The 26,648-nt window shown below is 38.9% G+C and overlaps 1 protein-coding gene across 2 annotated transcripts in view; it reads right to left on the bottom strand.

Moving 5' to 3' along the window:
• The window catches only part of wdr7 (WD repeat domain 7), a 207,983-nt gene that overhangs the window by 41,616 nt on the left and 139,719 nt on the right, over nucleotides 1–26,648 (bottom strand). For both annotated transcript variants that reach the window (XM_066710923.1, XM_066710924.1), the window contains one exon: nucleotides 3,199–3,385. In XM_066710923.1, coding sequence (XP_066567020.1) covers nucleotides 3,199–3,385 — 187 coding nt within the window. The remainder of the gene's footprint in view (nucleotides 1–3,198; nucleotides 3,386–26,648) is intronic.

Raw genomic sequence — 26,648 nt, 5'->3', positions numbered from 1 at the left:
CAACAGATGAGCTACTGTAGCTCAAATGGCTGAAAAACTTAATGCTGGTTCTGATAGAAAGGTGTCAGAACACACAGTGCATCACAGTTTGTTGCATATGGGGCTGCGTAGCTGCAGACCAGTCAGGGTGCCCATGCTGACCCGTCCACTGCCGAAAGTGCCTACAATGGGCACGTGAGCAATGGAAGGAGGTGGCCTGGTCTGATGAATCACGAGTTCAAGGTGTTGACTTGGCCTCCAAATTCCTCAGATCTCAATCCAATCGAGCATCTGTAGGATGTGCTGGACAAACAAGTCCGATCCATGGAGGCCCCACCTCGCAACTTACAGGACTTAAAGGATCTGCTGCTAACGTCTTGGTGTCAGATACCACAGCACACCTTCAGAGGTCTAGTGGAGTCCATGCCTCGACGGGTCAGGGCTGTTTTGGCTGCTAAAGGGGAACCTACACAATATTAGGCAGGTGGTCATAATGTTATGGTTGATCGGTGTACATACTGCAAGACATTTTAGTATTAGTGCTGATAGTTAAAAATACTTATATTTTTTACTTTTAGTAGTTACATACAAATAGGAAATAAATCATACAACTTTGGATCACAGTTTAATTCCAATGGAAAATTAAATGCAGCAAGGAAAATGTGATTAATAAATTAGATTCAAGGTTTTACCAACTTTTCATTTTAAAAGTGGACTGAAAAAAGGACCGACTGTCCAGGTAAAAATTAATTGTTTGCAGAGATACAGGCCTCAACTGGGTTTGGCCTCGTCAAAGTAGGAAGTTATTTTAAGGGTGACCAGTCAAACTTCATACAAAGTGCTGACCTAATCACAAGAAAAGGTTTCACAGCAAAGAAGCAATTGAGCTGAAAGATAATAAAGCACATATTTTTCATTATCTCAAAATAACCGTGACAGTGAGAGGATGACAACTGAATAATTATTCTCTCTGTGATCTCAGATTGCGAAAACAAAAGGTAGCTTTCTCTCCTGAGCCTTAATTTCTTCACTGGAGTTTTGCAGACAAGAACGCAAAGTTGGAGGTGGCCAACTGTCAATCCCCTTCTGCTCATTGTAATGGGTGGATCCAGAACAGATGGAGGCAAACTGGATTCCAGTGAATTTTAGTACTTAAAGTATTAAAATATAAATATATTTTCATCTTTAATTGCTCTCCTTTAAGGTGCAAACAACATTATTGCGAGCTGTCAGCCTAGAATGGTGACTATATACCAAACAAGTCACTTGTAGCTGTTGAGACGTTCACATTCTCTCGTAAAGCACTGCTCGAGTGAAAATTGAATGTTATTGAAGAGATACGTACTTCCCGTAAAGAGAGCTTTTAAGTGTTATTATTGGATTCAAGTCGACTCAGGAGCAATATACACACAAGCTCTGAATATATTCTTGTTTGATTTCTTTTTAATCCACTTGATGGAATACAATGAGCATTTATGAATGAAACTGGTGAATAAAGAGTGATTTTCTCTTGGAGGGCAGTGCCACAGATGTTGCCTGCTTTTCATTGGGGAAAATGCTTTTTTAAGTGCCTTTTTCTTGCTCCTTAGATGTAAAATATATTTCACAAAAATTCCACAGAAGACCTTGGGCAATTGTGTATTAACAATAGCCTTTATCAAATAGATAGGAACCCATGATAAGTGCATTTGAAGAAAATAAATTGTGCTGACAATGCCATTCATAGTGCCATTAAAATGCCTTCCACGTTTAAAAAAGAAAAGAAAAACAAACAAAAAAAATAGGGAGACAAGCAAAACCAAAATAGTGTAAGCATCCAATTTTTCTGTTATCTCAGTGCGTCCTGACATTTTGTTCAGATGCATCTTTTGTTCTACAGGCTTGGGAGACAAGACCTTGAAAATGTGATTTTACATCACAGACTCAATTTTGTATTAAATGTATTTGACGCTGGACAGATAGCAGTATTGTGTAAATCTTTTTTCCTCCCCCCCTCCCTTCTTAAAACAAAGATTCAAATGCCATTTGCCAGCCCCGATAAGCAAGTGACAGAATTTGCTTTTTCAGCGACCAAGATACTCTAACTCACTGATTTCAATCTGAGGTCAGACAGTGCAACATCATAATCTACACAATGAGTCACTCTTCAAGGGAGGCAGTGAGAGGAAATATGAGGGTTGATCCGGGGCTACTTGATGGTGGATGAGGGGAGAATCTTGCAGGCAAATCTAATTTTTTGTCTTGAAATCACGTAACGTCCATATTTTGAGTTTGTACTAAGTGCCTGGGTTTGCCTAGCATTAGGCCCCTCTACTAATAAACACTGAAAAATTACTGCCTTTCAGGCTAACCATATTAGAGTTCGCTACAGGGAGAGCAGACATATATATACTCATAATAAATTTGTAAAGATAAGGTTTCATCTTAATTACATAAACAGATGTTTGCAGTATTTTTTATTTTGTGTCCCGGCAGTCCAATTTAACCTTATTTGTGGGGCACTTTCTTAAAGGTTAGTGAACAGACTGATGATCTTTGTGTCCATTGCAAAAGGTTTAGAACATAAAACAAAGATGACAAAACGACTATGTATTAATTTTCTTCAACCATGTTGGTGCTTTACATTCATTCATTGTCATAGCTGACAGAGACAAAGATGGTTTGCATACCATGCAACAAGCAACACTAACAAGGTGAAGCCACACACTCCTAAGTGAAATTGCAAGCTTATTTATAGCTACAGGAAAATAAATCACACCGATGCAATTAAAAAACATATTCACTTACACTACTCTGATTAGTTTCACGAAATTCATTTGGAGATATAAGTGCTCTTTGAAAACCCCCTAGAGTCTTTACAACAAAAACAAAAAAGTGGGCCACATCATTAAGACATTTAAATATACTTTGATGTTAATCGTCACTTCCAGCTTTGATCTGCACCGTCAGTGGTAGTCGAAAGTATTAAACAATGTTATATGATGATACAACTGTAGTTATGCCCTTTTGATGTGCTGATCACCCATGACTGGGTTTTCAAACCAGAAACACTTACAAAGCAGAGGCCAAGGAATCAGAGCAGACTGAACTATTCACTGCATTGTTCTCTTACAAGGAAAAGTGTGGGCACGTATGTAGGCCTGCAGAGTGCACACCGTTTCTGTTCTGAACATGCTGGCAGGAGTCGTTTGGGGAGAGCCGGGACTCAGAGGTACTCACTTGGCGAGCTGTTTCTCAGCGTCAGCGCACAGCTCCAGCAAGCCCATCAGAACAGCTGACACATCCATGTATGGCTCCCAGACGGTGAACCCGCGGCCGATGAGGTCGATGGCAGTGCGTCGGATAGTACTGTGTGGGGGTAGCTTGGGGCTGGGTGGCTGCAGCAGCAGGAAGGTGAGAGCTTTACCTGGGGTAGGAAAAAAGGAGGGGAAAGACCAACAAGCAAATAAATGTTATTAAACGTGTAGAAAATCATGATTAAAATGAGGGAATAAGAACTGTCAGTCCAGTTACCTGTGCATTTTTTTAATGCATTACACTCCATCCCTTAAGTGGGCCACTAACAGTAGCAATACATTAAGAATTATAGGTTATTTGTACTGTTAAATATGCATTCATAAAACCAGTCACATTGATCAGCTGTTTGCTTTTTAAGCAGTGGCAGCAGTAGTGAACAGCAGATCAGTGATAGCTACTTGTTGCATGTGGTAATTAAGCACCAACATATATCTTTAAGGTAAAATGCTTAATTCCTTTCTCTCGATTTATGGGCAACTATAAAATCCCATCCTGTCTCAAATTACCCCGGGACTATGCAGTCCTGGTTATTCCATATCTTTCATGTACAGCTGAAATGTTTATTACTGATGTTTTTCCTTTTCTTTTTTTCCTCCATTTATAGTAAACATATTGCACAATGTTTCCTTCACTGAAACGATGGATCAGATGTTCTAATGGTTGTATTTATAGAGAAAGTAAATGCGTTTTCCTTGCAAAGCAAGTTTCAGTAACATACAACAAAATTCACAAAGTGCCGTCACTGCATTCAGGGAGTTTGACAACTGTTGAAAATCTAGTGTATCACCTCCCATTAGTATGGATATCCTGAAGCACACTTAAGTTCTCATTACAGAATCACCATCTGTAGACATTTTATTAATCACAACTTTAAAAAGTCCCCTTTGTAGACGTGCATAACTGAATTTCCCTGTACAGACAACATGGTTATATAAATCAAATGCTGCACATTACGTATAAACTGTAGTTGTCTGCACAGACACAGCCTAGTGTCTGCTATATATACTGCCTCTGGGGTGTTGAGGCTTTCTGGGTATTCATAACCACATCAGATGATAAAAGCACACCTTCAGAAATAAAAACTTTAGCTTTTACAGCAAGAAAATTAATATATTGCTCATACAGTGAATGCCTTTTTTGACAATAGTGCTGAACAATGGCTACTATTATTTCAAAAGCAATCCCTCAGGTTTCTATCCCATTACCCATTAATGCACTTACACTAGTTCAGATAATCTGCTGTTCATCACAATGTACACCAGCCCCATAATCAAATCTGTTTCCAAGCATGCTACGGTGCAACAAAAGCTCAACAGCATTGTGCGGCTGACGAGGCTAAACACGCCACTATGCCGGCGCTCTGGCACTGCTCCGTCCGGTTTCTCTCTTCTTTATTCACCTGTAGATGTGTCTGTCTCTTTGTCTTGGCAGAAAAGAGAATCTAGCCTGTTGTTCAAGGGATACTTTCACCACTGTACAGACAGGGGCAGGGACAAGACGTGGAAGCCAAACAAGAAATTATTCTCTAAAAACAGCCCGTCACTTCATCATAATGTGGCTCATTAAGACTGTAGGGGGTTATTGTAAACTTCAAAGGAATATAAGAGATGTCATCTCTACCACATTATCCACTTTAGTGTGATATTCACAGTCTTAGGTATGCAGTCTCTATGCTCATTATGTAGCTAGTCAAGGTATAATGTAGCATTTTCTTCATCTTCCTATTACAACTAACATGACTACTACTGCCACTAATAATACAAATTGTAGTTTTTTAAATATAGCTCTTTCAATTTGTTGTAATAGTTCTCATGCTTACATTTTAAAATGTCAGCCTTACACAGTAAGTTGTTGTCTGCACAGTATATCACTCTGTCAACAGGAAAAGGCTTAGAATATTTCAAATAGTACAGGATTCTGCAAATATGCAATAAACACTGGTAATACTATTATTATTAATACTAGTAATAATAATACTGATACTAATACTACTAATAATAAATATATCTGTTTTAATAGTAACAAGTTTTAGTCAAATCTATTGAGCTGAAGGCAGAGATGTCTGGATATTGTGCTGTGGCAGAGCGGTCAATCTTGAATGCATAGCACGTGCTCTAAAAAATCAAAGTCTCAGGCTAGACGTATGCTGTGTTTTAACATAACCCTGTGAAAAGAAAAGACAGTAAAGAAAAGGAGAAAAGTCTGCACTGACCACAGACAGCTATCAAGCACAGGAGCAACTGCAAACCCAGAGTGGCAGGATCAGCCATTTTATGTGAGCGGGGGTGGGGGGGAGAATATTTTCTGCAGAGGTCACTTCAGGCATGACCTGGCTTCTGAGAGAAGCATTGCAGGGGCAGACTGACCATTAACAGACAAGAACAAAGGCCCTCCCATTCTTCCACCATTCACTGCCTTGTGTTCCACTGACCTTTATATTAGACAGTGCTAAATACTGGGCGCATACAAACATCCAGAAACACATACACAAAAACACGACACCATGGAAATAGTCCACGCCTGAGGTGTCTTTCAATGTCAATTCCATTTTTGGGTGCGAGCGTGTTTGATATTGTGCTTCATAAGATGGCTTGAGATACATTTGAATATCTCCTACTTTAAACATTGCGTCCAACAACAGAAACATTGATTTTGCACTGAATAAACTTTACACCGGTAATGTCATAGCATTCTCAGTTTTGCTGCTTTGTGCCCCATCTTTACTGTTGCTATTTCATCATTAAAAGCTCCTTTGCGTGGCTGCTATGAGAAAGGCTAGTGAAGATGGTGCCTGTGTGGATTTGTTCAATATTCCTGTTGTACTACATTCCCCAGTGGATGGCCACTGAAATGACACACAGAAACCAGAGCACTTCACAGAAAGCATAAATGATAATTGTACACATTAAAGCTTAGTGATGCAGGTTTTCAATCCGTTTCATTTATGTATGCATCTGTTATTTTTGCATCAAGAAATTGCAGTTTAAATAATATTCATTCTAATTCTAAAACAGATTAATTTCCATCATATTAGGTTTTACTACAAACCTTGGTTCAATGTGTTAACATGTCATTAAACTAATGCTAGAGTTACAAGTAATACTTATGTTCAAACTATCATCAGAATTGTGGAGCACTTGCCAAATGAAACGGATCACGGCTCTGAGCCGCTGCTACACTGAGAGGGCTGTGAGAAAAGTGTGAATTGTATTGTAATATTCACACTATCGCTGCTGCTACTACCACTAATGCTGCCATTAATAATAATATCTACAACGTTCAATGAGAAGTGGAAACCTACAGGGACATTAAATCACACCCAACACAAAGCCTTCCTCATTACACAGTACAGGAAAAGTGGCATGAGCGGGCTAAGCTCTGTATATTGCGCTCAGTGTTTATCATGATGGAATATCACTTATGCAAAAATGAATGACAAAACAGAAGCTAGATTTCCCCAACCCGCCCCCACCCCCCCGAAAAAAAACGGAAATCTCCAAAACCGTTTTCGCAGCGAGACAGGAAAAGGCGTTTGGCGGACACTAACCCCTGGGTCATCACTTGTACTCATTACCAAGACAGAGCTGCATCTGCAATGGTCAGTGAGTGGTGTGGGGGAGGGTCTCGAGAGAATGGCCACCGTGGGCTCCGCTGGCATTTAAAGGAAATGTGGGAGACCGAGACCACTGACGCACACGTAAATATAGCCTATGAACCGACACCGGCGTGTGCACACAGCCGCACACACACTCCCACTGAGTAAATTGTAGTGCAGAGCCTGAGACATCAATGTGCAAACATAATGAAAGGTTACTCCATTGTGACATTCGAGAGAGAGAGAAAAGAAAAAGGAAAAAAAAAAAAAAAAAAAACAGCACAAAAACAGCACAATTTCACAGAAGGGCTTTGATAATGATAATCGCCCTTGTAATTCCAGGCTGCCTCACCCGTGCAGGGCTACACTGAACGAGGTTGAATAAGGACCCATTAGGGGTCTGCACCGAGTGTAATGATCTGCAGCAATACTGACAAGGGCTTTCCAAACAGCCTGATGCTGGCCTACAAATCAATTTTTATGTTGTTTGTGATAGATAACTGCAAAATAATTACAGATACAATTATCTGCAAGGCGCAAAGAATTTATTTCAGGCCATTACATCTAAAAGCCAATTGGTCGAGCAACAAGTTCTCTGAATAACTTATCCAATAAACTGCCTTTAATTACTAAAAATAGGAGCAGGCCTGAAATAATTAGAAATCTGCTACTGATGCCAACAGCAGGCAATATTACACACATGTGGTAACAGGGACAGGCCTTTGGTGCTTGTACATTTATTTTATTTATTTATAAATTTAGGCTCATTATTACTAATGGCCAATTCTGTATTAACAGTTGATAACTGCGGCAGACTCCATGACTGGGGTGCCATCGGGTATGTACAGTACAAGTGTGCCATGGAATTGTGGAAAAGACAGACAGAAAAATTGTACGTTTGCCCACTGACAAAGAAATGATCAGTCTATAATTTTAATGGTAGGTGTATTTTAACAGTGAGAGACAGAATAACAACAAAAAAATCCAGAAAAACACATTTCAAAAAAGTTATAAATAGATTTGCATGTTAATGAGGGAAATAAGTATTTGATCCCCTATCAATCAGAAAGATTTCTGGCTCCCAGGTGTCTTTTATACAGGTAACGAGCTGAGATTAGGAGCACTCTCTTAAAGGGACTGCTCCTAATCTCAGCTCATTACCTGTATAAAAGACACCTGTCCACAGAAGCAATCAATCAATCAGATTCCAAACTCTCCACCATGGCCAAGACCAAAGAGCTGTCCAAGGATGTCAGGGACAAGATTGTAGACCTACACAAGGCTGGAATGGGCTACAAGACCATCGCCAAGCAGCTTGGTGAGAAGGTGACAATAGTTGGTGCGATTATTCACAAATGGAAGAAACACAAAATAACTGTCAGTCTCCCTCGGTCTGGGGCTCCATGCAAGATCTCACTTCGTGGAGTTTCAATGATCATGAGAACGGTGAGGAATCAGCCCAGAACTACACGGGAGGATCTTGTTAATGATCTCAAGGCAGCTGGGACCATAGTCACCAAGAAAACAATTGGTAACACACTACGCCGTGAAGGACTGAAATCCTGCAGCGCCCGCAAGGTCCCCCTGCTCAAGAAAGCACATGTACAGGCCCGTCTGAAGTTTGCCAACATCTGAATGATTCAGATGAGAACTGGGTGAAAGTGTTGTGGTCAGATGAGACCAAAATCGAGCTCTTTGGCATCAACTCAACTCGCCGTGTTTGGAGGAGGAGGAATGCTGCCTATGACCCCAAGAACACCATCCCCACCATCAAACATGGAGGTGGAAACAAAAAAAAAGGGACGATGGACGGGGCCATGTACCGTCAAATCTTGGGTGAGAACCTCCTTCCCTCAGCCAGGGCATTGAAAATGGGTCGTGGATGGGTATTCCAGCATGACAATGACCCAAAACACACAGCCAAGGCAACAAAGGAGTGGCTCAAGAAGAAGCACATTAAGGTCCTGGAGTGGCCTAGCCAGTCTCCAGACCTTAATCCCATAGAAAATCTGTGGAGGGAGCTGAAGGTTCGAGTTGCCAAACATCAGCCTCGAAACCTTAATGACTTGGAGAGGATCTGCAAAGAGGAGTGGGACAAAATCCCTCCTGAGATGTGTGCAAACCTGGTGGCCAAGAAACGTCTGACCTCTGTGATTGCCAACAAGGGTTTTGCTACCAAGTACTAAGTCGAAGGGGTCAAATACTTATTTCCCTCATTAACATGCAAATCAATTTATAACTTTTTTGAAATGCGTTTTTCTGGATTTTTTTGTTGTTATTCTGTCTCTCACTGTTAAAATACACCTACCATTAAAATTATAGACTGATCATTTCTTTGTCAGTGGGCAAACGTACAAAATCAGCAGGGGATCAAATACTTTTTTTTTTATAGTTTGCCATTGATTAAACTAAAAAGTAGATTTTGTCACGGGGTCCAGCTCAGCCATTCTTCTACTGGCCTTACTGCCAAAGAGAAGCAGACTTTCCCATCACATTCATAGCTCAGCAAGGGGCCAGAAGAGAACACTTTCTAAGCCTCAGACAATTTGACACTTACAGCATTGCTCATCACAAACACCCAAGAGTGTGCTGTTTTAGCCTTTTAGCCACTGAGATGAACACTTCTACCCATTGTCAACAAGTACACCTGTGATTGAAGGTTTAATACAACTGCCACCACACTGAGATAGGAAAACAAGCCACTGCAACACGATCATTAGCCATCACAATGCTGCATGACTCTCTCTCTCTTCAGAGATCCCAATATTCTCTGTCATAATTTCATCTTTACATCCTTGGACAGCTACAGTGCTTGATTTTTTGGATTACCCTCTGTGACAAGGCTCATTGTGATGTCACACCACTAGACAAGGAAGAGCATGTCTACTCTTCAGGCTAGGGGAGAGGGCTTTTGGTGTAGCTTGTTTGTCACTCGTTTGGGGCTGTGTAGAACGTTCCTCAATCACAAAGAGAAACGATGCTTCAGGTAGATGGGTTATGGAGTATTCAAATCTTCTAGAACATTGGTAGGAAAACAGCATTGAATTTTGCGGCCAACTAATACCTTTTTGTTGGCGTATACAAGAGTGTGGCCATTTCTTTCTCTGTTTCTTGACTTTCATCTATGATAAACTTTGAATGTGCTATTACTTCCTGTTTGTTTGCATCACCCCAGGCTTCATAGCTAACTGTGAAATTAATGAACATATTACAATAACTGACTTTTTTTCTAATACCTGATGCTAAGTAAGTGGTTAATGGATAATTGTTTCATTACTTTTTTTCTGGAATTGGGTTTCTTCCAAAAGAAAATGTTTTTTTTACAGAAACTTTTCAGTGTTGTACTATCTCATAATGGTGCATCCATGGAAAGCCTTGGCACATACAAAACAGGTCTGTAAAAGGGAAAACAATATAGTCCAGTGCTAGGAAAAAATACACTGTGAAATGATATGTAGTATTTGATAAACGTCAAATATGGACACCTCATAAACTATAGTCACTTCATTTTGTATCCACTGTCTTACTGAAGGTCACTGGAAACAGTTTCTTTACAAAAGTTTAGGGAGTGAAACATGGGCTAAAACTTGACATATTAAGACAAGGTGAAAAAAAAAAATCAATTTACCTTCCCAAAAGGAATGAAAGAGCAGAACGTGAATTATGATTTTTTGGTTTGTTTCACTCAAACTCCATTCACTTCTCCTATGAGCTTTAGTGTGGACAATACAGTGAAACACAAAGGCCCTGATCTGCCAAGTATTGAAGAATTGCAGATTTTTCTTTCTTTCTTTCTTTCTTTCTTTTAGTTCATCACAGAAGTAGCCTGATATCTTATCCAGGTCCAGTTACAAAGCAACAATTCAATCAATTTATTTTGTATTATTGGAATATTGTATTCATACCTTTGTCCAGCACAATATGACTATTATTCTCTTCATTGAACAAACATGTATCCTTCTCTGTGAAACACAAATATATCAGCATGTTAGTAGTTCAGGAAGTTGGTTTTTAAATTTACTTATAACTCAGTTACTAACTGAGTAGTAACTTTTTGATTCATTAATTAATATCAATAACAACAAGTGGCATAGTGCCATTGATCAGATCAGGAATTATTAACAGTGCATGAATTCAGCAACTTATGTTTCCCTACATATAGCAATGAGGAAGCTTGCAACAGTATCTATGAGGATTCAGGATGTGTAAAGAAATGGTTACTTCCACATTCACACCTGCATGAAAATATCCTGGAGATTCTTTGAAATGCCTTTTAGGTACAGATAGACTTTTTTTTTTTTTCTTCTTTTCATTTGGATTACATTTTTACAACAATCAAACCGTGTCCCTGACATTCCTAAAACCAAAACGATGAAGCGAGTGTTTATGTTTCTGCGGATCATGTAACCCTACACACAGCGTGACCAACATCCTTTAGAGCAGTGACTGATATGGTGGGAGCACTCACAAGGAGAATCTTTTGTATGTCCAAGCTTCATATCAGCGTAGTTCAGGGCAGGCACGGCGTTGTGCAAAGTGAACAGCACAGAACACGCACTGTAATCAATACTTATTAAAAAGGATTCCATAAAATGTAACCCCCCCACCACTCCACCACACTCTCTCTCCATAGACTCTCACACACAATATCCAAGGAGACGTACACTCTCCATAAAGCAGAAAGGTGACCCTTATTAACCCCTTTTGAGAGAGGATTTTTTAAGAATATAATTACACCCGACATTCTACATTTATTAAGCTAAAAGTGACCCCCAGAACCAGACTCGGCTGAGAAAAACGCTGCCCGTTTCTCAGACCAGACATCTTTGTTTAAGCTTTGACTTGGCTTAAATGAATGAATTAATATTGACAAAACATCAACTAAGCTAATGAGTTGTTAGTTAAGGCAATAAACATGTCACATTAGAGTCAGCACGGTAAAGAGGTAATTAGCCCTGGAAAAGCTCTGCTGATTGGAGCTGTTGAGATCCCCTGCTCTTAACCTTTGAGTCCATTATCAAGTGTGGGACGAGCTGAGCTATGCTAATGTGAATTCTCCCATTGACAGCAGCACTTGCTCCAGAGTCAAGGACTGCATTATCAGAGTAGCCATAGCTAAACAAATAGCCATGGGCAAAAGACACGACAATACTTGGCAGGTTATTCTTGAACAGAGGGTTGTCCCTTTGAATGCAAATTCACCATCAATTGGTTCATTTTGGTGGATCGGTCAAATTTTTGATTAGGTCTAGCTGGTTTGTAAAAAGAACTCCACTGGAAGTACTAAAAATATATTGATCAGAAATAATCATGAGTATTTTTGAGCTATATGAGCTTGATTTTCACCTGTATTTATGGCACTGTAACGCCAGAGCTGTACCTCAATAGAAACGAGTATACATAAATAAATGGATACATAAGCGAGGCTAAACTGGTTAGCAATACTACCAAACAGAGTTCAGCAAAGTATTTATGGTCATTCACAAAAGTAAAGGGACGAAAGCTTTAAGTCTGGATGCTCAGAATTCAGCACTGTTGCCAGAATAGTATCTGATGCCTTTTAAGTTTCAGAGATAGGTGGTAACCAGTGTTGATTTACAGGAACACATGACAAAAACTTAAGTGAAACAGTCTACCCTACTTTGGGATAATGTAATCTCTTGAAGAACAATTTCTGTCATTAAGGAGGCTGCCCTGAGTTACAGACATGAGAAATCTGTTGCAGTTTTAACATATGTTTCAAAAACTGGCCAAAGATACCTTGGCCATTTTATGACAAGTCTCCCTTTGACAATTGTGGTTTAAGAGGTTTGGAGGCACCTGGAAAACTGCCCAAATCTGGGCATTTCTATTGGTTTGTTTCTCCAAAAAGCACAAGATTCCTACACACTATCATATTTCTCGTGAATGCCTCATTATCACTTGTATTTTATGAATAATTATATGAATAAATAAGTATCTAAAGATAACTAAAGTAAAAATGCCTGCTTCCAGCATGAAAATTTAAAGCAGCTGAATTAATACTAAGGCTATTATAATTATAACTATTATACAATAGCTGCACATTATAAACATCCTATTGTGTTGATCCATAGCTTACACTTCTGCACAATACCATCTTCCCTGTAAAAATGTTTACTGAGGCAGTTATTCAGCATGAAAACTCATTTCATTCTTTAGACTTAGTAAAGCATGTTACATGTGCCTAAAGTTTACAAACGATTTGTCAAATGATGCTGAATGCCTTTAGTTGTTTTTCCAGTATATGAACGTATGTTTATTTGCTCATTGAATTCATGTAGTGACAATGTTACAAGAAGTAGAATCAAGAAGGAAGTTTTACTTCAACCACTTGCCTGAGGAAAGCAGACAGCTTTTCAGTGGAAAGATAACACAGAGTCCACCACTCAAACCAGCATCAAGCAAACCAGTGATTTAATGACTAACTGAAATGATGGAGACACTGTAGAAGCACAAGCTCTAAAGCACTACTGTACAGTGGCTGTCATTTATTGATAATATTTAAAATACTCTGCCCAAGGTTGGTTACTTAGTTCTGTAAAAAATAACAATAATGCACACAAAATACATGTTCTTGATTCCTTACATTAAAATGGTCTTAGGCTGGCCTCATGCCACTGCTGTGCCTGTGCTTAAAAGAACGGTACATCATGCTGGTTCCCAATTTTCTTTTCCTATTCTTTGTTCTTGCCAGCTGTGATATTGCCAGGGCTGGCTATTTGTTAAGGAACACAGATCTGGCCTTAAAAGAAAAAAAAAATTTGCTTTCATCCCATTAAAGTTGGCCAATCCTTATTGTTTATTTCTGAAGCCTTGTTACTGTAGGCCTAACAACACAATTTTTCTGCTACTCAGCACCTGCAGTGGTCAAATCAAAAGTGAAAGCAAAATCAATTCTAGTTCCAGGAGGGAGAAACGGGAAGTAAATGAGAATGGGATGAAGCTTGCTTTAAAGGCAGAGTTGGAAATTTCATGTTTCCAGACAAGCAGTGCAGTACAGCTGGATACAGATCGTATGCATGTGTGTAAATACCACATACACTGCACATTTCCTTTTATTCGCTGTTACTGGTGTCTTTAGAAATAGAAAAACAGATGACCAGTTATTCATAGTCTACAAATGTGTCTACAAATTTTAGAACACATCAAGACCGACTTCTAATAAATGCAAAATGGCCTCTCGTGACTAGGCAGTTCCCACACTGAAAGCCACTGGTCACTGAAAAACAGTGTAACAGCAGACATTACTGGACAGATCTTTGAAGCTGCCGATAGAGTACCTGGTTTTATTTAGCAGGTCCTAAATTATTTTCAAATGCCATAAAGGCTGAATTGGATCCATCATCTTCACAGGACCCGTCATATCAGACATATGAAGACGATTCCCTTATGATGCAGTTTCTCAACCATTGAAGGGAAAGGGGAAAATATCAAACTATGGATTTAGACACAAAAGAAATGACCACTACAATATTCCCAATCACTGGGAACTACAGTGAACTATAATAAAATAACAGGTTAAGGTTCTTCAAAAGGGAGGGGTGCTTAGACAGCTAGGGGAATCTATGTTATCCAAAAAAATAAACCAAGAAAACATGGCTGAACTGAACCCGTCAGATAGGCAGGGAACTGAGCACCTGAAACACAAATGTCTTCAAAAATTACAATGGCTGGTATACTGGACGTCGTTATTCATGAGATTGAACTGTATTTAGTCTTATATTGGGGGTTAGTAAAAGCATAAATCATGAAAATATACATACAGTGCAGTCACAAACCTTTGAATACACAATGTTTCCAAATCTCTAGGTTTTAAACTGCCACATAGAAACCAAGGGCAAATCTCTACACCAGTCTAGGGGATTATGGGGTTTTCACCACTAATGCAAATAGATCAAATTTGTATTGGTCAGTGACACCATATAGGATGACTAAAGCATGGCTGGCTAAGGGAAACATTTCAAGCACCTATCTATCCATGCTTTTCCCTAATGGTTTTATAAACCATTCGCATTAAAAGGACCCAAAAACAGAGGGGGGGTAGGAAAATGGAGGTATCCATATGCTCTTTACACCAGGACAACCGTAACAGAAAGGAGGCTAAGCAAATAGGGAGAAATTGTGAGCTGGGCTGCTGGTGTCAATCCTTAAACACAGTTGATGTATGGAGGCATAAAGGCCTGAAGAACAGGTGGTTTGAGCTGGACATTGATGGATGAGTTTGTTCATGAACAGCACCGGGGAAGGCCTGAGCCAGTGTGCGATGGTGGATAGAGGCAGTCTCATAGGGGAATACCGAGTTTCAGCCTGAAGCTGCAATGCGAAATTCAGCCATGGCCAAAAATGTATTTTATTTCTGGGTTACTTATAGCTTTTCAGGAAGGAAAAAGAGGCAAGGATGCTTTTGAAAATCTGCTCTCAGTGGGCTGGATTTAGGCCCACTGGAAAAGGTGAATGTGGCGATATGCCAATGGCAGTTTCTGGTGTTCCATACTCTCCAACAGTCAAACATACATGCTTTTCAATCTTTAGTATCTCTCTATTGTTAAAATACCACTGTGTAACATCACCTTTTCTTTTAATAACATTTATTAAGCGTTTGGGCACTGAAGACACCAGTTGGTTAAGTTTAGCAAGCAGAATTTTTCCCCATTCATCCGTTATGCATTTCTTCAGCTGCGCAACTGTACAAGGCCTTCGTTGCCTTATTTTGCGCTTCATAATGCGCCACACATTCTCAATCGGAAACGGGTCAGGACTGCAGGCAGGCCATGCTAGCACCCGCACTCTCTGCTTACACAACTATGCGCTTGTAATCCGGGCAGAATGTGGTTTGGCATTGTCCTGCTGGAAAATGCAGGGAGGTCCCTGGAAAAGACAACGTCTGGATGGCAGCATATGTTGCTCCAAAATGTGTACATATATTTCTGCATTAATGGTGCCCTCACAGATGTGCAAGTTACCCATGCCATGGGCACTGACACACCCCCATACCATGACAGATGCTGACTTTTGGACCTGATGCTGATAACAGCTTGGATGGTCATTTCCCTCTTTGGCCCGGAGAATATGATGGCTGTTTTGTCCAAAAACTATTTGAAATGTTGACTCATCGGACCACAAAACACGATTCCACTGTGCTACTGTCCATCTTAGATGAGACCGAGCCCAGAGAAGTCGGTGGCGCTTCTGGACAGTGTTGATGTATGGCTTCTGCTTTGCTTAGTAAAGCCTTAACTTGCATCTGTGGATGCAGCGGTGAATGGTGTTGACAGATAAAGGTTTACCAAAGTATTCCCGAGCCCATGTCAGGATATCCATTACAGACTCATGAGTTTTAAAGACAGTGACGTCTGAGGGATCGGAGATCACGCGCATTCAGAAGTGGTTTCGGCCTTGCCCTTTACACACCGAGATTTGACTGCATTCCTTGAATGTTTTAATTATATTGTGTACTGTAGAAGGTAAAATGCCCCAATTCCTAACAATTTGTCTTTGGGGAATGTTGTTCTCAAAGTGTTGGATTATTCGCTGACACATCTGTTGGCAGATTGGCGAGCCTCGACCCATCCTTGCTCTTGAAGGACTAGGCCTTTTTTGGAGGCTCCTTATATACTATGATTACACGATTGCCTCACCTGTTTCACATCACCTTCTTGTTTCAACTTGTCACATCGCTATTAGTCCTAAATTGCCACTGTCCCAGCTGTTTTGGAACTTGTTGCATGCATCAATTTCAAAATAAACTTTTACCTTCAAAAAACTATGTAGATGATTAGGTAAAACATAAAATACCTTGTCTTTATATGTTTTTTTGTTTAAATACAAGTCAAAGTACGTTTACAAATCACTCCTCTTTGTTTTTATTAGCATTTTCCATACTGTCCCAACTTTTTCAGAATTGGGATTGTATGTTATAATTTGCAGACAGCGATTACATGAATTTGCCAAACCTGGGATTGACAGACAGACAGACACACACTAATGCCAACCTTATTTATAAGAAGTCATGACACACTTGATGAAACAATATTCTCAAAAACGCATCAGAGATCAATTCTTTTGTCTTCATATTTTACTTAATAGTTCTCTGTAGTAGAACCCAACAGCACAATTAAGCCTGCATTCTAAAACAAACACACACACCACAAAATAATGCAGGCATAAATGGTGTTAAAACTATTTTTTTACCATGACAATTTGACTACGTTCGTAAAAACATTACCACCAGGGTAGGCTTACTCTTGCTTCTTAAGAAGAAGAAAACAACAATTAAATTGTAAAGTGTCACATAAATCTTTCAAGATGCTAATTTAAAAGACCCTACAGGCAGCTTAAATGTTTGTTTTTGAATTGTCACACTAAGGAAATGTTTTTCTCTTATCCAAAAACAGCAGCAAAATGGCTTTTGACTGTAAGTGATCTATTTTGAGTTCTATTAAACAAAAACATGTATGTTAACCAACAGCCCAAATGAAGAAAGGTTTAAGCTCCACATTAGGGAGACGTGGTGGTGAAAACGGTCCTGCACGCTCAGAAGAATACAGATCAGGGTCATGAGCAAGCAACCCAAAGCCCACTGCAAGAGCTCAATCAAACTAAGGAAATCGCATGGAAAGCACCAAAATAAATTAATTAATAAGATGAAAATAACCTCCAACTACTCCTTTGGAAATGAATAATTAAAAAGTCCTGTAATAACAGAGAGCCTTTTTAGATGTAAAGATAGGCTCTCACAAATCATAACTCATTTAGAAGTGGGCTGAGGGGGTCTGCTGGAGAATACAAGGGCGGCCTGCTCCCTAGATACAGCCAGTGGCTATTCACCTCTGCGAGCCAGGTTCAAACGGAGAGGGTCTGAGCGTCACGTCTGTCTGACAGTTCTCCCTCCAGGGCACTCAATGAAGCCAGTGGGGCTTCTGGTCTGAGCTCCAGTCCCTGCAGACAGCTGCCTGCACTACAAAGCCACTTGACACACGCTGGTCAGAGGGGGATCAGCCCCACACTGCTGCTCCCGGGGCCGAGTTGCGCACCACTTATCAAAACACACTGTGTCACACTGGGCTTAAGAGCACTGGGCCAGGGGTAAGAGTGCAACAGGATGAAAAGGCTAATTTCGCTACAAGTGCTTTCAACAAGGGCGAAATTCTCAGGCCCAAGAGTTAGGATAAAGTCTGAAAAACAATCAATTAATTGACTGCCTCCTCCATTTTGTACCAGTACTTCACTAGTAACAGCTTCTACAAAGATTGAAAAAGATCACAAAGATGAAGGAGAGGAAAAGCCCAGCAGGATAATACTTTGAGTGTGATAACACATATAACGAGCAACTAATTTGCCAATACAGCTGGGTTCATGCCCAGCGATTGGAAAAGATATGGAGCTCTTGCGATGCCAATGTTCTTGTTGGGAAAGGGTATGAGGCAGGGCACGATCTCTAATTAAAAACACTGTCCTCTTTGTACCAGATGGCATTAGCTTAGACATGCATTGTGCAAAAGATACAGGTCCAGAACAAAGCACCAGCTTTAACTGTCCAGTTGAAGCAATTGGTAAAAGGATCAGCATGACCTGCTACAGTTTATTAAGGCAGATTTGAAAAAATCCAATCTACTAGGACACCTTTCATTAAAATTGAAAGTGTAGTGTAGCTGCTGATCTGAATGCTCTTAAGAAAAACATAATGAAATAATACCTTTCTTAAAATATAAACATACAAAGCTTGAGATTGTTACAAAATGTCATAAAAAAGGCAAAAATAGAAGTACGTGGTTAATGTAAATATGCAATAAAAAAGCAGCATTTTCATGCTCAACAGCTCTGTCAAGGGTTCAAGCATGTTTGATTTAAAAAGGCATGTGAACATGTATCGGCAAAATCAGATACCATTATCCGAGCATGCAGAAGGTAATGGTCACCTCGAATGAGCTTGTCTTTCAGACTTGACTTTTAGAATCAATACTGCGCATTTGTGGTGCTTGAGAAGTTTGTTTTGCTAGTATTAGTTTGATAAGCAAAACTGAGTTATACAGGTATCATAGCCTACACTGGAACAAAAAAATACTCACAGACTGTACAAATGTCATTGTTGGGAACCGTAAGAAAGACAGATGTCACACTGTGGGTCATTTGGATGTAAAAACCACAGCAGCAGACGTACCACTGAATGTGTTATTTCATTAATTTCCCCTAAGCAACTGTTAAAAAGATGAATGAACAATGTTGCTCATGTAGGCTTCAATCCTACAAAATATTCTTGACTGTGTTCTGTGCACTTCCACTAGACTGCTTCCACAAAGCTTCAAAACACAAATACGTCAGTAGGTCACCAGGAAAGAAACCGATAGTTAATGCAACTGGACACAGTTTTTATACACCGGTGTTTTCATACACCGTCACATTCCCAGCCATGTGCAGTCAGAAAAAGTAGGTTGAGCTACATTTTTCTATTGGTATTGAACTTTTGTCCAAGGCCATGGTTAATACATTGTTTTGGTATGTTGTACTTTCATTCCTTCCCACTGAAGATGCACAATGTTGTGAGCTCACGTCAGGAATGGCTCAAAACAGCGATACTGACAAGGGCCACATTGGACAATATTTAAAGTGTCATAACTCATTTATAAACATTATTTACATGTGTTTTGTGTTGTTTTTACTGTTCCTTTACATGATACTCAGTACCTTATTAGTTGTATTTTAGGTCACTGTTGTTTGGTGATGACATATGCCTGCTAAGTACCAACTATTGCTAAGAGTAAGTTATTCTATATTAGAAGTGTTCACAGGAAGGAAAACCACTCAAGCCAGTTATAGTTTTGATAACTGTATACAGCTAATTAAAGTTCCTCTGGGTTTAAATGGGCTCCCTGGAGATTAGCTGCATTAATTCCTGTTTGATTTTGTAAACTAAATGCACAAAAGGTTACTTTTTAATGTGTTTAAGGTCAAGTGCCCCAGGTTATACACTAATTGAAAGGGTACACATTCAGGCTTGTTTCAGGGCTTTTGGAATATCACCTTCCTTCTTGCAAAGAAAGAGAAGGGGGTTATATAAGACAAGGTTTTGATGTAACAGAAAACTGTGTAAACTTGCTACTGATATCATAGGTAAACACTAAAATATCTTGTTCTCTACACTGCCATCGCCAAAGACACACTTATTAGCAAATGGATATATTACCATAATCAAGACTGCTAAAGTTTTACAAGAATATGAATATTTGTGCGCACAGTAATTTACTGTAATGGTAATAGTGCCTTCCCTGTACTTGTACGAAGGCACAGTTCATTTTAATTTAATAAATTGCACAGTTTTGCATTTATTTAAACTAGAGATACTGCTGTAAAGCCAGTATAAACAGTGGAGTACAAAGGAGAGCAAAATGACAAATTTCTGATGTGAAAGAAAATGTCAAACACTGACAGATGGAAATAATGAAATCTCTTTAGCCTGGAATAGTGAAGACTAAGAGGTAATTTAATTCAGGTATTCATAAAAGTGAAGGGTGTTTACAAAGTTATTCCAGGGGACATCTTCAAGATCAACAATGAGGCAGAGACCAAGTGAAAAAGACATTTAGGAACATTTATGACAAAAAGAGAGAAAAATAAAAGCCACTTCACACGGAATCATGGGGATTGGAAACAAACAATCCAAGTCCTTAAGATCCTTTAAGAAATTACTTAATGGGATTCTTGTATCATTACGCTAAAAGAAACCAAATGAGAGCAATGGGTGGGACAGTTTCCTGTCGTTTGTAACCTCTGTTATGTTCTTATCGTCAAAAAGGGACAATTGCCAAGCATTTAGTTATTTAACACTTGTGGTTCATACATTCAAACAAGGCTAAACAAAACCCCAATGTAAAATGTATGATTATCCAATAACTGGAATTAATTTAATGAATGACATGTTGCTTACTTCTCTAAACTGTATAACTATGCATAGGAAATAACCATCTTGGCAGTCTTTTCAACAAGTAACTTTAAAGTAAATGCCTTACTCTTTTCCTGGGAAGACCCAACCCTGTAGTCTTGCTTTATTGCAAGTCATGCCTAAGTACACCAAGCAGAGGAGATCACTCTGAGCAGTAATATTGATTAATCAAGGATACATGCCAATAATGCCAGAAGTTAATACCATTTCATAAGCTCTCCGATCTACTGAAACAATTCAAGAATATGGCTAAATCTCTCAGGAGTTTTGACACCAGCATAAAAGCAATTTGAATTAAAAAAGGGTTAATAAAGGTGTTAATTAATTTCAGGACCAGGAGCAAAGCCTTTTCTAGATTGCATGCATGGTGTTTCACAAAGCTAAAATTTAAAACTACAGCCACACTATAATGAAGAATGACAAACAATACAATTAGAGCAAGACATTATTTGAAATATGTTTTTTTTTTTTTTTTTTTTTTTTAATTGTACTTTTTTCCAGCTTACATCAAGGCTTATTTTTGAGTTTTTGGAAATGTGTGTACATGTATTCTAGGGTTACCTATGATTACAAACAAAAAACAGATTTAAAAAATGGCTTGTCTATAGTAGGAAATTTAATTAGAATTTTCAGTCTTGCCTGCGTGTCCTTTATTAAACTATGTAAACTGCAAATGGGATTTCAGAGAAGTGATTTCTGGTGAGCTGCAGGGTGAGCAAGGGTATCAACAGGAGGAAGCTTTAAGAATAAACATTTCAATCCTTTTTAAATAGAAAAGCAACCCACTTGTGTAATGCATTGTAATCATTTGGCAGCTAAAGATAAATTAACACAACCAGTGAGTAACTAGTTTTGTTTTTCCCCTTTAACATTCGAAAGGGAAAAAAAATGAATACATATCAGACATCTTTTGCCCGGCAGCACACTGAGTCAAAATAAGCAGAAAAGCACCGTCTCTGCTGACTGTCTGAGCTGCTTTGCCTTAATCGCCTCTTCTTTCTTTTCTTTTTTTCCTCTTTCTTCTATTCTTTATCCTACAGTCATCGCTTGGTGCAGCTGCTCTTTAAGTATTTTTCTCAGATGATGCATGGCCTCATTTTGAAAACAGGAAGCGCGAGGTGGCAAACAAACAGATAAATTTCCCCTGCATGCATGGGCGGCCTTCCCAAATGACTGAGAAGGTACGGCGGGGCGGACGACTGGAGAGGCCCCTCCATCATCTTCACAAGCGCTTACAATTTTCATTTCACACCAAACACATAATCAGATTTCAGAGGGAAGGCCTTGTTTTCATCGAGGAGGAGGCAATGAATCCCAGAACATCCTTGTTAGCCTGCAGAATAATTCCTGCCCTGAGGCTTGTCTGGGGCAATTATGCCATGCCAGTTACTCATCATAGCAAAAAAAAAAAACACAATGAAACAAAACCTTGTAGCTCCCTATTGTTTGCAGCAGCTAGAAAATGCCTCGACACCACCCTGCCACAAGCAGATGTATGTTGGGCTATTGAATATACTCCATTACCGCTAATTATCAACAGCTCCATTTTTATTAACAGCATCCAAAGGAGGAAGAAAAGGAGATCCGCACCTTACTTTACAGTGGGAAATAAATAGCTTCTTATCTACCTTAATCTAGCTCAGCTGAATCTGGACCTACTGTGGCTGGCTTCTTAAGGTCTTCTCCATCTTTGGATTCTATAATGCACTCCGCTGATCAGATATTAAAGTCTCCAAATAGAAAGCAAACAGCTGGGAAGGTTTAACGGACCTGCTGTGCATTTGAAAGAAGAACCAACTGTTAAATGTGATTGGTTTAGATGGAAATAAATTGTAATGATATAATACAATCTTATTCACAATTTAAGGAAGAAATCATACCTTATTATGATGATGCATTTAAATAATTCTACAAAAATGCTAGTATGCTGTTGAATACAATGGCAATATAAAAGTGAATAATTCACAAAATGTCTAATTGTTGAAACAATATCAGGTGTGTACATTTAATGTAACTGTGTATTTGAGTTACTGTACATCATATAAAGAAGTGCTGTTCCTCCAAAAAAAAAAATCTCAAACTCAATGATTAAGAATAATGAAGTCTGAAGAAGGAAATACAGCAATTATTTTGAAAGTGAATAAACGGATCCGACTTCAGTAAGAAGCTGTTGTTGTCAAAAGCACAGCACCCATAAACACACATGCATATTGTTGTGAATGGAATTTGTTACATCACAGGGTTTAATGCACATTGCTGTACTGTGATGTGCTGTGTACATGCAGCTATTAAATCTGTTTTTATGCAATAAAGGAATATAACCTTTAGTTTGCACAGATTCAAGTGGCAGGGAATGGAGTACTATTAAAGTGAGCATTTTCTTTGAAGGCGACTTCCTCTAAAGATTGAAAGTCTGAAAATATAAACAAGGATATGGTATTTCCTTTGCATAAAATAATTTGCCTTGCTGCAAGACTATATGCTGGAAGAAAATAGTTATTTTCTTGTTTAGCACATGGACGCTTATTTCCAATAACGCAGAAAGATATTACCTTACACAGTTGATAAAGCTAAGTCCCTGTGGATCAGAAATATATATTGCAGAGTTCGATGCTTTACTGGCTGAGAGAAATACTGATTCCATTGTTACAGGATTTTGGTCTGGGTTATGAAAAAAAAAAAAAAACAAAAAAAAACACAACAACGATCCAATCACATTGATTATCCACACCAGACTCAAGGCGCAGCATCAGATATATTGATTATCCTAGCTGGCTTTTTTTGAAGCCAGACATATATCCATAGAGGAATGCAACACAAATCCTTTGTAAGTGGCCAAGACCAAACCTGGCCGATTTATGCAAGCATCCAACAATTTTACAGTCCATCAAACAGCATAGTGTCAATATGACACAGTGAGGCCAACATATTCCCCCTTTCCATTTGAAAATGAATTGCAGATGGGGTTTATGAATGAAGCCTCAGCCTGTTTCATTTTATTTTTTTATCCCCAGGCAGGTCTCGTTCTGTATATTTCCCATATTTTCCAAAACTAAAACTAGTAAAAATTACAGACAATCCCCAGGAAGATTCAAGATTACATAAAAAGCAGAGGTAATGTTCTGTTTTAATGAACTGCTTGTGCTATGCTGTCAAAGCTCATAAAGGCAGAAAGACAATAGAGAGAAGCAGTGTATATTTCACAGCTATTCTTATTGGATTTCAACTGCATTGCATCAAGTGGAATTAGGCTCCACAGTTGACAAATAATATGAAACGTTTTTCTTTCATTTTTGTTTTTCAAAAATACTAAGTGCACCCTCAAATCAGATTGTATTATTGATAGTATTATTTAAAATGCATTAAAGTCTCACAGCTGGAATTTCAAAGCACCATTCACTGAAGCAAAGAGTAATGTATGCTGTTTCTAAAAGTAGGTAATTATACAGCTGTTCAGATTTAATTTCCATTCAGGATAGATGGACTATCAATACTATTAGTAATATATAGCAAATACCATACCTAAAACATCTGATCTATACTGGGTTTCTCCACCAGGGCACCATTAGCTGGGCAGTAATTCAACAGAGTTAGCAATAGCTTCTGGAGATATCGATGCCTGCAGAAGGTAATGACAGGCAATTTGAAGGAAAGGATCTGCTATGCATGGCTTCAGGTATTAATTGCACAAATAACAGGTATGCATTCACATAATTTTCCATTTACAAGAAACATGCCTTGCCACGTTCTAATTCCAGTCCAAGTTGAGAGTCTCTGGAACGTGTGCTACTCCTTTCCTAGGCCGTGTTGGACAGAGGAAAATGCCCAGGCACACACAAATTAGTTATCTGTGGCTGCAGACGTGCACTGCTTTTCCATCGATGGCAGGTTCTTGCTCAGAACCACGCTCCTGGGCTTGCTTTGCAAAGCATGACATAGTTTTGATTTCAGAATCATGGTACACACACACAGCAAAATCACCCAAGCAGAAAACAGTACGCACACAAACGCATCACCTCTTTCTTCCCCAGGAAAAGGCTTTACTTTATGTAGTGTTTTTTCTGGAGGAAAACTTGACACACTGCTGGCATTACTGGATATAATGTCCTTACAAATCTAATCTTAACTTCTGTTACAGACTTGTGTTCAAGACGCATCTCTATGAAGCATTCATTATTTGAAAAAACGTTTTTCCTTTTTGTGTTGCTTTTTTGTTGTTTGTATTGGTTTATTTTTATATTTGTTTGTTTGTTTTTGACTGGCCTCTTCATATAATAACCTGTTACACCTAAACCAAACCAGCAGCAGTTTTTCTCTTGTGAATTCAGGTGCTCGGGTTATAATCTGACAATGGTTATATATCAAGAGAAACTGCATTTTTCTTTCTTTGACAGGGCAGAAAATATCATGTTTTTTCACTTGAAACCCAGAGCATTCAGGTGCTCTTTCCTCCGTGAATGGACAAAACGTACAGAGAGGTCTTTCACAGCTTCAGACACAAGTTTTGCAGCATGGTAGGACTGCATATAACCCCAGGGATGATGCAAAACGTTTGGCTGCTGTGGTAGTTTGTCATTCTAACATGAGCAAAGAATCAGACTACAAAGTTCTCCCATGTCACTTTTTATTTATTTATTTTTTATTGAGGCCAATGGAAGTGTTTTCAGTTCAGTCATGTCCCAAAAGTCCTGAAAACAATTGTTTACCTACACCACAATTTTAAATGATGTCTCGAGTGTCAGGCCACTCTACAGGTATAAACGTTCCTGTTTTCTGTCCTACCGTTATAAAACATATAGGGCAGTTCAGTTCAGAGAGGAGCCTGAGGATTTGGAAACTTTTCATTTGTGTCCTGATAATAGTTTCTTTAAAGTGTTGTGTGAATGAACACAACTGGCACAAACATGAACCCAAACATGCTATAGTTATTGAATTGTTTTTAATTGGAATACAATTGGGCTCTCTTACAGGACAATAAAGTAGGAAAACAACATATACAAAACTCAATTCCACAGACTCAAACTTATGCCAAATGCATCTCAGAAGAGTGTCTGTTGATGTGTATTCAACAGATAGTTCTGCCACTGGGGACCATTTTATATTGAAATTACAGCTTTGCCAATCTAAAATATGTATTTGACCACTTATGAAAACGTATATACAGTACTTAGATATTTTGCAGCACTTACCATATTATCTTTTGTCAACAAGCACTTGTACTGAGCTATCAAGTTACCATGAAATTAGCACTGTGTATTTACAGTTTAATATATTTTTGTTATATGTGTTGTTGTCCATTTCAGGAATGTATATTGGGGTTGTATTGTTTTCATCTGCCAGTACTTTCAAAGTTGCATTATTAACTAAACAGTTCCTGACTCTCATATCAAGACTAACAAACTGATAAAATGTAAATACATTAACTTTCCTTTTTCCCCTCTCAGCCCTAGCAAGTACTGAGACAGAGTGTGTCTGTTTCACTCAGCAGATTTCTTGGAATGGCAGGCAGCCTTGAGAATTTCTCATCCTAAAATGAGGTGTGGGGCGGATGGAGCACTATGAATGCGTAATAAGGAACTTCGCTGGGTGGCATCAGCCTAAACAATTACATATATCACAAGCCATTTGTTAGGTCAGCAAAGATTAATGCCAGAAGACAGGCGAGGTCAGCCGGCGAATTCCTAAAGAATTTTGCCAAGTCAAGTCGATTGGAGCCCAAGTGGAAGCTTTGAATTTCGTTTAAGAGCCCATTTGAGTACAATGGGAGTTCAAAGCACAAAGTCAGTCACTTAGATAAAGCAAACACTAACAAAGGAA

The sequence above is a fragment of the Amia ocellicauda genome, chromosome 8 (assembly GCF_036373705.1).
Source record: "Amia ocellicauda isolate fAmiCal2 chromosome 8, fAmiCal2.hap1, whole genome shotgun sequence".
Lineage (NCBI taxonomy): Eukaryota > Metazoa > Chordata > Actinopteri > Amiiformes > Amiidae > Amia > Amia ocellicauda.
The sequence above is the reverse complement of the archived record's forward strand: the minus strand, read 5'-3'. Positions and strand labels throughout refer to the sequence as shown.